We start from the raw sequence: 9,690 nt of genomic DNA, 5'->3' as shown, positions 1-9,690 counted from the left end.
AACATTTCTTCTTACATTAAAAAAAATATAAAATATATGCAGCGCAATACAACTTTAATTGCCACTAATAGCATACAATAAATATTGCTAAAGAATTTGTTGCGCAGTATTTCTTAATAAATAAAAAATAAACACTAAATAATGTGTTTAAAATAAATTTAATTTAAAAAAAATTTGCAAAAAATGAATTGCTCCAGGTGAGGCTCGAACTCACAACCCCGGCATTGCTCACTAGTTACTGATTATAAGTACCGTGCGCTAACCAATTGCGCCACTGGAGCTATATTCATTCTCTGACAAAATACATACTTAAGCGCCGGCTCAATGCCTTGTCGCAATTGCTGCTTTCAATTGTAAACAAACAGGCAGGGTTGCAATGACAACTCAAAAGAATAATTAATTATAAAATATTTAAATAAATATATTAATTAATAAATATTTAAATAAAAATGAAATATTAATTTTTAATAAAAATATTTATTTAAATAAAAATATTTATTAATAGAACATTAATATATTTTAGCAGGTTAAAGAATATTTTTGAAATTAATTTATTTTTTTAAGAGAATTTCGAATTATTACAATATATATAAATTTAGAGTAACGCAAATAATTATTTGATATGGCTTGATTAAATATTTACCTAAATAATTATAAATAAACATTATCCTATTTAATAAAATTACTATTTATGTCTAAACTATTGCGTTTCAGTGCTTAAAATCTAACCAAATAAAAATTGTTTCAAAACCAAACCCTAACCATTTGTTTATATTATGAGTGTGTGCTTAATGGTTGTTTATATTTGACGACCAAAATTAAAAAAAAAAAATATTTTTTTTAAACTATTTCAATACATTCAATCGTATAACACACCTCCGCACCACAATTAGTTGTTTGCTTTTGTTGAACCACCCACGAGCAGTGCATGTCAAATGCAACACTGTGCCATACATTTGCCAAACAGCTGACAAAAAGAACAATTTAATGTAAATAAAAGTAGTGCAAAATATTAAATGGTGTATTTTGTGTAGAAAATAATGAGCTGGTTCGAAGCGAAGGGTCTAAATTGGGCGAAAAGTGCGCTCAAAGAAGCCGTCGCATCCATAGACAAAGCGCTCGACATACAAGACGACAATGTGGGGGGTGAAAAAAATTTGCCAGCGCAAACGACTTTGCCTACGTCGTCAGCAAGCAGTGGAGCAGTGCGAAAACAAAAGCTACCAGGTGCAGCAAATCGCGATAGAAGTGATAGTCAGAATGTAGTCGCCACACAAAGTACGGTAACAAAGCATACCACGACGGTTTCAGCACCTGTTACACCGACAGCACCAATGGTCTCGTCGACATGGGGTTCCTTCACTTGTTCCTTCTTTGAAAATCCAAATGCGCAGGAGACTATAACAGCGCCACCGCGTACCAATGTAGGTAGTGTGGGCATGCTGCCCGTTGTTGGTGTAATGCAAAATGCAACTTCCATGGCAGACGTTGAAGGCAGTAAGACACCGTCCACACAACGCGCATCAATTACTTCGACAACTACGTCAGATTCGGTGGAATTACTCTCACCACCTGAATCGAGTAGTTCAGATTTGCAGTCACCAATTGGTGACCCCAAGAGCAGTGCAAGTAATGAGGCATCATCCTCTGTGGAAACTATTAGCGGTACAGCAACGTTGGAAAATGAGGAGTTCAATAAAGAAATGTGCATATCTGTGAGTGCCTCATTGCCAGACAGCATTGTAATTATATCGGAAAAAGATGAATACGAGATTGAAGAGGATTCAATTTCATATAAAACTGTTGTTGGGGATTTGCAAGATGCTGCAGATAGCGCAGGTAATGTTTCAAATTTGATATTGTATGATTGTCTATAGACTTCATATGTGTATAACTACATTACAGAAAGTCACATTGCACCCACTACCACACACTATCCAAATACGATTGAGCAACCCATAGCTACGACCAGCTGCTCTCCGAGCCAGAAAATTATCATCTCTTTAGAGGATACACGCAGCGATTCACATCATGCCGATTCGGATTCCACACAAAGTTTCGAAGATGTGCAAATGCAGACGAGTTGTGCCGTTAGTCAGTACTTGGAAAAAACACAAGCCATCTCACCAGCATCGGACGATCAGAACGACGCCATGAATTCCAAAACCAATTCCTCACCACATAATTCCAACGATGAAATGGAAACGACAACCTCCTCAGATATCGAAATTATATCTAACCCCAATGGAAACGGCGACTCCTCTAGTACAAATAGCATGACGCGTATCAGTCCTCTAAAGTGGAAGAAACTTATGAGTAGCCAGGCTGGTGGACAAACACACGGCATGACTTGTACGAAGAAAGGACACTTTCGTGGTCCCTCCGAGATATCGATACTTTCCGAAGACTCACAATCTGAGTTAGACCGGCTTATGCACCGCATAAGTGAACTTAGTGATACTTTAGAAGCACGTGAATTACGCCTGCTGCAGTTGGAGCGCCAAAATATAGAGTTGCAGGAACGCAATGCCGAAATCGAGAACACGCTGGAGAATTTTAAAACCAATAGTGGCGGCAGCGACACCACAGAAGGTTATACACAACGGCTCTCGGCGTTGGAAAAGAAATTCCAAGCCAGCATACGCGAGCGTGATGCCCTGCGCATACAAATCAAGGACCTGAAAGACGAGCTGCAGCTCAAAATACCCAAAGAGCAGCTGGCAGAGAGCAACATAATGATACAGGAATTGCGTTCGGAAGGTATTTAGGAAATAAAATTTGTTAAAAGTTTATTTTGTTTATTTGGTGAAAAACTTTTTAGGTGAAAAACTGTCGAAGGAGATACTGCAGCAATCGAATATCATCAAAAAACTACGTGCAAAGGAGAAAACTAGCGACGCCACGCTGAAAAAGAATAAAGAGGAAATCGCCGTTCTAACGGATGAGCTTGAGCGGCTGAAAAAGACGCTGAACGCCAAGGAAGAGGTGGAGCGTTCACAAATCGAGGCTGTGCATAAAATGTCCTCGGAGAAGCGTAAACTAGAGGATGAGAACGCGCAGCAACGCAGCAAGCTGGAAGACCTGCAATCAAAGTTGCAAACACTGCAATCGAGTTTCGAGGCGGCCAAATTGGAATTACAACAACGCACGCGCCAACATACCGATCTAACGCGCACCGCCGAGGAGGCGACTGCCGCAAAGAAAGAACGTGAGTCGCTAAAAGCAGAGAATCTGGAAATCCTGAACCAGTTGAGTGAACTGCGTGAGAAATTACGCGGCACAGAGCAGACAACAACAAGGCGCGAACAACATTTACGCGAAGAGAATCGAGAACTGTTGCGCAGATTAGAGGCGGCTGAAATGCGCGCCGAAGCAGCGGCGCAAGAGGCCAGCTTGACTACAGTGCCACTAATGCGGCAACTGGAATCACTACAAAATACGCTCACTCAACGCAGCGCGAACTGGAATCAGGAGGAGAAGTTACTGCTGGAGAAATTGGGTAGGCGGAGTAGTTGTTGAAGATGTATAACATTTTGATTGCATTTTTTATTAATTTTTTTTTTGTATAGCCGCTACGCAGACTAAATTGAAGTCATTGGAAAATGTGGAGCTCAAATATGAAGAGCGTGTGGAACTCTTACAAAAACATTGCACCGAACTCGAAGACACACTTTCGCATGCGCTGCTGCAGGAGGAGAAGGCCAAAATGAGTTTGCAACAAGCACAGCTGGAGTATAACATGAAAGAGAGCAGTCTCAAGAGGTAAATTTTACACTAACACACTCAAAATTATTGTTATTGCACTCACACTCACGTCTGTGTATTTTGTAGCCAACAAGCCGAACTCACTAAACAGCTTGAACAGTGCACGTCCAAAGTGGAGGCATTGGAGCGTGAGAATAAAGTATTAGAAGAGCAGTTGCGTAGGAAGTCGGAGGAGAAATTACCCACTTTTGTTGGTGCTGAAGAGCTGCCGCAAATAGGCGTTGAGTCAAAGCGTATAGTGCCGCTCTCTGCAGCTGCCTTAGCGCCGCATGAACTGGCGCGCCAGCACTCATTGGAGCAAATACAACGTTCGCAGTCGCCGGCAATGAGTTTTGAGCGCACTTCACAAGAGGAGACAATGGAGGGTGGCAGCATCGATTGGCAGGCGGTGAGTGTGTGTTTGAGTGTTTTAATAGTAAACAATTGTGTGATTTCTCTCATTGTAATCACTTTGCAGGAAGATATCGATTGCATTTCGAATTCGGGTCGTCAAATGGGCAATTTGGCCTATGGCCTAAATATGAGTTTTATGGGGCATAACACATCAACGTTAGAGCATTTACAATCGATGTTGAAGCAGCGCGATGGTGAGCTGGTGCACATACAATGGGAGTTGGCACGCTTGCAAGAGGGACGAAGCGTGTTGGGGGAGGAAATCGCAATGTTGACTACAGAGTTGGAAGCTGTAAGTAACTATGAGTGGAATGCATATTATTTCATCACATTTGTAACAATTATTATCTCCCCCTTCAAAGGCCAAAGAGAAGTTGCTCGCCTACGAAACGCTGGACCAAAGCTACGAGGAGCTACAGCATAACTATGACGCGCTGCTGCAAATGTACGGTGAGAAAGTTGAACGTACCGAGGAACTGGAATTGGATCTGAAGGAGGCGCGTGAGGCATATAAGGCGCAAATCAATGAGTTGTTGGCCCAACCCGCACGGCCTAGCACATGATATTTATAAAAGTGGCAATTTGGACTCTGTCATCGGCTGAGTCATATATTCACACTATTTGTTATCTAATTCCACAGTAGTCTTAATTGTAAGTATGGTATTGTATGTAGTTATGTTATAATTATTATAAATTTTAAACGAACTGTTGCTGGGTGGCGTATTAGAGCTGCGCGTAAAGAAAGGTATGATTTAATAAAGCCATTTAAAAGAATTAAACCACTAATACTTAGCACATGATTGCAATTTACTTCGCTGTTATTTATGTTGAAAATAAAACTTTTAAATATGTATTACGTGTATAAAACAACAAAAAGTAAACTAACTAATATTAAGTATACACAATTTATTAATTAAGCATAGTTTAAATAAGCATCCCGCCTGTGGCAAACTAAACGACATTAGTGGGTCGTGTAGTGGGTGGTTGTGCGCTTGGCTTTGTCATAATATCCACGGCATTTTTGAAAAGCTGTGTTTTGACGAAATCGGTTGCCGCCGTGTTGAGATCCTTATTTGCACCGAAATTACACTTAACATAACCGAATAAATTAGCGCCATTAAGTGCAAGTGCAATCATGACCAATAAAAGCCATTTGAACTTCAAACCAAAAAGCGCCACCAGGAAAAATAGACCCCAACACACGGGGAACAGTATTAGACCCAGCCAGAATATGCGCGCTTCATTGTTATTTACACGCCCCTGTTTGGATTCGAACACCCAATGTGATACGCCTTCGTCGTCTACGTAATTCCACCAACGTAGTCCCACTAAGAGACGACCGGTAATATTTTTCACAGTCCAAAAGTCTGCCGATAAAAATAGCACAACAAACACAAAACTTGTTATGAAGGAGTCACTGAACCAGCCACAGAACATGTACACAACCACTGCGGCGCCACGGAAGAACAGGTGAAAAAATGTCACGTAGGGATGCCTAGAGGAGAGTGTATATAAGCTACAGTAACAACAATATTTCGATAAGTATATGATACATACGCATATCGCTTAGCGGCTACACTTGGATCGCGCATTTCATCTTCCTCACCGAAGGGAATGGTGTCATCTTCCAGTAATGGCACCTATACCATGCAGTTGGCGGAACGTAAAAGCAGTGTTATTAGTATTAGATTTAATTCGAAACAGGTTAGTTAGTAAAACCAATCCTGTCGCATTAGTGGGAAGGAAGCATGCAAACCTACATTTCTTACCGTAGCCGAAGCCATGTTGTATTAATTTAACGCAGTTCGCTGGTTTATTGGAATGTATTTGTTACGTTGTTTGCCAAGAACTTCCTATTGTGTGGCAGACTAATCAGATTATTATTTACACTTCTGTGCTTACGTTTGACTCTTGGCCAGTGGATAGAAAATCTTTTATGAATTGTCATAAAAATTCTCCAAGTAAACAGAGAATGTCAGAATTGACAGAATGGTAGTAAAAATGCAACGAAAACAAATGAACGGATAGCAAAGGTTGTTGCCTTGACTAAATGTTGCAGCAACACCATCTCAAACATGGGAACGTACACTGAGAAAATTTTGGAAAATACGATGAAACAAACATTGCATGTTCCATTTACCAAAGCGAAGCGTTTCGGAATTGTATATGACATTTAATGAACTGCAGGCAATTATCATATGGAATCGGTATATATAATGAATGAATTTTTGAGCCACAATAACATAACTGGCACTATGAAGCAGACCTTGAATACCATGCGGTTTGCGAAGGTGACGTGTTTAATAGTTACTATAAATATAATTGTAGCTGCATATACCTTTTTATTTTCAATATTATTCCATGCTAGCCTTATTTCAATCAATAAAGTGCAATTTTTATTAATTTAATTAATAAATATTTGATTGATTTGCATTAGCAACATTTATGTTAATTAACAGACACATGTTGCTGCAGTAATGTAGTATTCGCACAGGGTTGCTGAGAAAAGTACATTGATATAGCATTTTTAACGACAGATATAATTTGAAAAATTATTATTAATTTCATCAACATATTTTATATATTTGCAGCTTTTATTAGTTATTACAACATTAACATTAACAACTAAACATATATGCGATTTTCTCAATGAATCACACTCAATTCATGCCATACAGCGTTGTCAGCATACGTTCCACATAGCACACAGCTGAAATGAACTTGAAGCAAATGCAACCCCGTCAAAAAAATAATGCGGTTGCGCATATGGCAAAGTCTCTCTCGTACTATTCTCACAGTGACAGTTTGCTTGTCATGTGCACCGGTTGATTTGGATGATTTGAAAAAGTGTGCTTCGTGGTGTGCTAAGTAAAAACAGTGTGATAATCGTGTAGCAATAAGCTGAGAACACTTTGAAATCACTACTGATAACGATCGCTATTATTATTTAATTGTGTAAATAAATATTAAAAAATATTGCAGTCAATATAATTTCAAATTCACCGACACGCAGAAAGTTAAAATTTTGGTGGATAAAGAATTATCGAGAAAATAATTTCAATAAAAGTGTGCCTAAAATAGCGGAGCGAGTATATTGAGAATAAATAGAAATAATATAGCAACAACAAAGTATATAATGTCAAATTGTGAAAATTTGCAACATTGTTTCAGAAAGTCACTCGTACATTAATTATCAGTCAGGATCTGCAGCAAAAAAGCGAAATAATTGTGATAAAGGCAAGATTTGGCATTGTGAAATCATAAAAGTGTTTGGTAAATACTATATTTAATATTTGAGTAATGAATAGCAAAGTGTTTTGATAAAATTTGATATCAGTGGTCGTGAACGTAAGTGGACAATTGCTGTAATCTACCTAATTTTTTTGTATAGTTTTTCGGCAGTTTGGTTGTTATTGTTGTAATAGCAATATGGACCTGTTGTGCACTGAAAATTTAAGGAATGATTATGACTGTGACGTATCGTATGTGCCAACGCAAATGCGTGCACATAGCTATACGCAATCACAGCTACAGCAACACCTGGTCACACAACCACCGCCATCAACAACAACAACAACAGAAAGCACACCGATATCAGAAACCGAACAACAGCCAACAAAGGAATGCATATTAAAGGAGCCACAAACAAAAATAATGCCAGGCGCACCTTCACCATATTCCAGTTCCAGTTCGTCTTTGTTATCACCGGGTTCAAGTTCACCATCGTCCGGTTATAATTCGGCTACAAGTAACACAAGTTCACATGCTAACCAACCGCACATGCTACACAATCGTCAGTATCAACGGGAAGAAGATACGCAAAAGCACCATCATCAATATCAGCAGCAACAGCAACAGCAAGAGACAAAACCACATGAATATTATGATGATCAGCATAGTAATAATGCGGTGTTTCTGAAGTCGGTGCCAAGTCGTGATTTAGGTTTTGTTAATAACGCTACTGTGGATCCGATATTTTTAACCGATCGTTGTTTGGAGAATGCACTAAAAGCAGAAGAAAAGCTACCACAACCAGTTTGCACATATTTCAAGACAGTGCAGAAGGACATCACACCGCCTATGCGCAAAATAGTTGCTGAATGGATGATGGAGGTAAGTTATATTTATATTTAGTATGTTAAAATGAATAATATTAACATACTATGCTCAATTTAAGTCGTGTGCTCTATCGAACAAAGCGAATCAAAGCAGAATCAGAAATGTTTTGTACGGCGTGCTTCACATTTGATGCTCGTTTAACACATCACCAAATGTATACTAAAGATAACTAACAAAAATTTGTGTTAATTATTTTTCATTCTCTTTTGTGTACATAAAAACATTTGTATATGCTATGTAAGCGGGGTAAAATTGGTGATACCCAAAAATGTTGAACGCAAGTTTAAGCCTCGTGAAATCTGTGCTTATGATTTATACTTAAATGCCTATTTACACTTGTGTTTATGTACATACATACATACATATATACAAGTTATGTACAAGTTATTCATTCATCATTTGATCACTTGAGTCGTGTGTGTTTTTTAGTGTTAAATTATTTAACTCTTTAAGAGTTGCTTAGGCTACGTTTTGTATAATGTTTCGAAATCAGTACCCGTGTAGCTTAAATGCTACAAGCGTGAGATTATTAAATAATTATATTCATGGCTTTTAGCCTTTTTTACTGCCGCACTAATCGAGCAGTTTTGGCCAATTTGGTAGTTCGGTTATATACAGTTGTGCAAATGTTTGTATGTGTATATAAATTAAGTTAGGCTCTAGGGCCATTAGTGCATAAACTTGAACTCAAATGTCTACTTATTTACTTAAATAAGTGTATGTATAGGTACAAAGTATTTAGCTGACTAGTTGAGTGATTGCTGTCAAAAAAGTGTTTGAAGCCGTCCAAATTGTTTTAAAGTGCAAAAATTAAATACTAAAGTAAATTAATCTCATGAAATCTTGGTAAATAGAGATTATATATATATGTGTGCGTATGTATAGTGGTATATACATATGTATATATAGTGTTTATGTGTTGATATTTTTAAATCGTGCTATAAATTTATCCGTTTCATGAGTAACGATAGCAACAATACCGTTCTTATATATATATATACACGATTTAACGACATTCCGCGAATAGTTGGCGAAATGTTCATTGCGGTTACAAATGCCAAACCTAATAATTATTATTTCTATATGACGTTTCTTTGCAACAGGCAATTCAATTGCATATCAACTGCCTTAGATTACGAATTATTTATAAAGACGGCAGATAAGGGAAACTAATTATTTTACACCTAACAACAAATTTTGCTGGCGCCAGTTCTTAACCTTATAAGTGGTAATAAAAAGAAAATATACATTAAATTATTACTTACGTACGTCGCTACTTATTATATTTAAATGCACTTATATGCATATATTTGCAAATACTTATGCAATACAAATAGTTAATAATAATAAAAAAAATATTTTCATGATTAGTCTCTTCCTCATAGTTGTATGACATCGTGTCATTCATAAAAT

The 9,690-nt window shown here is 37.8% G+C and overlaps 3 protein-coding genes and 1 non-coding gene across 8 annotated transcripts in view; 2 read left to right on the top strand and 2 right to left on the bottom strand.

Moving 5' to 3' along the window:
• Positions 1 to 189: 189 nt before the first annotated feature.
• Positions 190 to 281, bottom strand: Trnai-uau (transfer RNA isoleucine (anticodon UAU)). The gene is given in 2 exon segments: positions 190 to 225; positions 244 to 281. It is a non-coding gene; the product is annotated as a tRNA-Ile (tRNA).
• A 636-nt stretch (positions 282 to 917) lies between these two features.
• On the top strand, positions 918 to 4,944 carry LOC105216013 (TATA element modulatory factor). The gene is made up of 7 exons (XM_011190259.3): positions 918 to 1,839; positions 1,906 to 2,760; positions 2,822 to 3,499; positions 3,570 to 3,762; positions 3,832 to 4,153; positions 4,223 to 4,450; positions 4,521 to 4,944. The coding sequence occupies exons 1-7, from the start codon at positions 1,041 to 1,043 to the stop codon at positions 4,719 to 4,721; spliced, it is 3,276 nt and encodes a 1,091-aa protein (XP_011188561.2). The 5' UTR covers positions 918 to 1,040; the 3' UTR covers positions 4,722 to 4,944.
• Positions 4,945 to 4,947: 3 nt separating this feature from the next.
• On the bottom strand, positions 4,948 to 6,115 carry LOC105216011 (uncharacterized Golgi apparatus membrane protein-like protein CG5021). 2 transcript variants are annotated; one of them, XM_011190257.3, is made up of 3 exons: positions 5,919 to 6,115; positions 5,716 to 5,798; positions 4,948 to 5,653 (listed from the first exon to the last, which is right to left on the bottom strand). In XM_011190257.3, exons 1-3 carry the CDS (start codon positions 5,940 to 5,942, stop codon positions 5,110 to 5,112), a joined length of 651 nt encoding a protein of 216 aa, XP_011188559.1. In that variant the 5' UTR covers positions 5,943 to 6,115; the 3' UTR covers positions 4,948 to 5,109. The 2 variants fall into 2 exon arrangements, with proteins under 2 accessions (XP_011188559.1, XP_011188560.1); XM_011190258.3 differs by having other exon boundaries at positions 5,928 to 6,113.
• Positions 6,116 to 6,936: 821 nt separating this feature from the next.
• Positions 6,937 to 9,690, top strand: part of LOC105216010 (G1/S-specific cyclin-D2) — a 209,998-nt gene continuing 207,244 nt past the window's right edge. For 3 of the 4 annotated variants that reach the window (XR_008471510.1, XR_008471509.1, XM_054232249.1), the window contains exon 1: positions 6,937 to 8,271. Coding sequence is in view for 2 of the 4 variants with exons in the window: in XM_054232249.1 (XP_054088224.1) it covers positions 7,588 to 8,271 (684 nt within the window). In the remaining 2 variants the exon portion in view is untranslated. The remainder of the gene's footprint in view (positions 8,272 to 9,690) is intronic. The other variant, XM_029042728.2, reaches the window with a different exon arrangement.

This window comes from Zeugodacus cucurbitae, chromosome 5 (genome assembly GCF_028554725.1).
Source record: "Zeugodacus cucurbitae isolate PBARC_wt_2022May chromosome 5, idZeuCucr1.2, whole genome shotgun sequence".
NCBI lineage: Eukaryota > Metazoa > Arthropoda > Insecta > Diptera > Tephritidae > Zeugodacus > Zeugodacus cucurbitae.
This window is presented reverse-complemented; position numbering and strand designations above follow the sequence as displayed.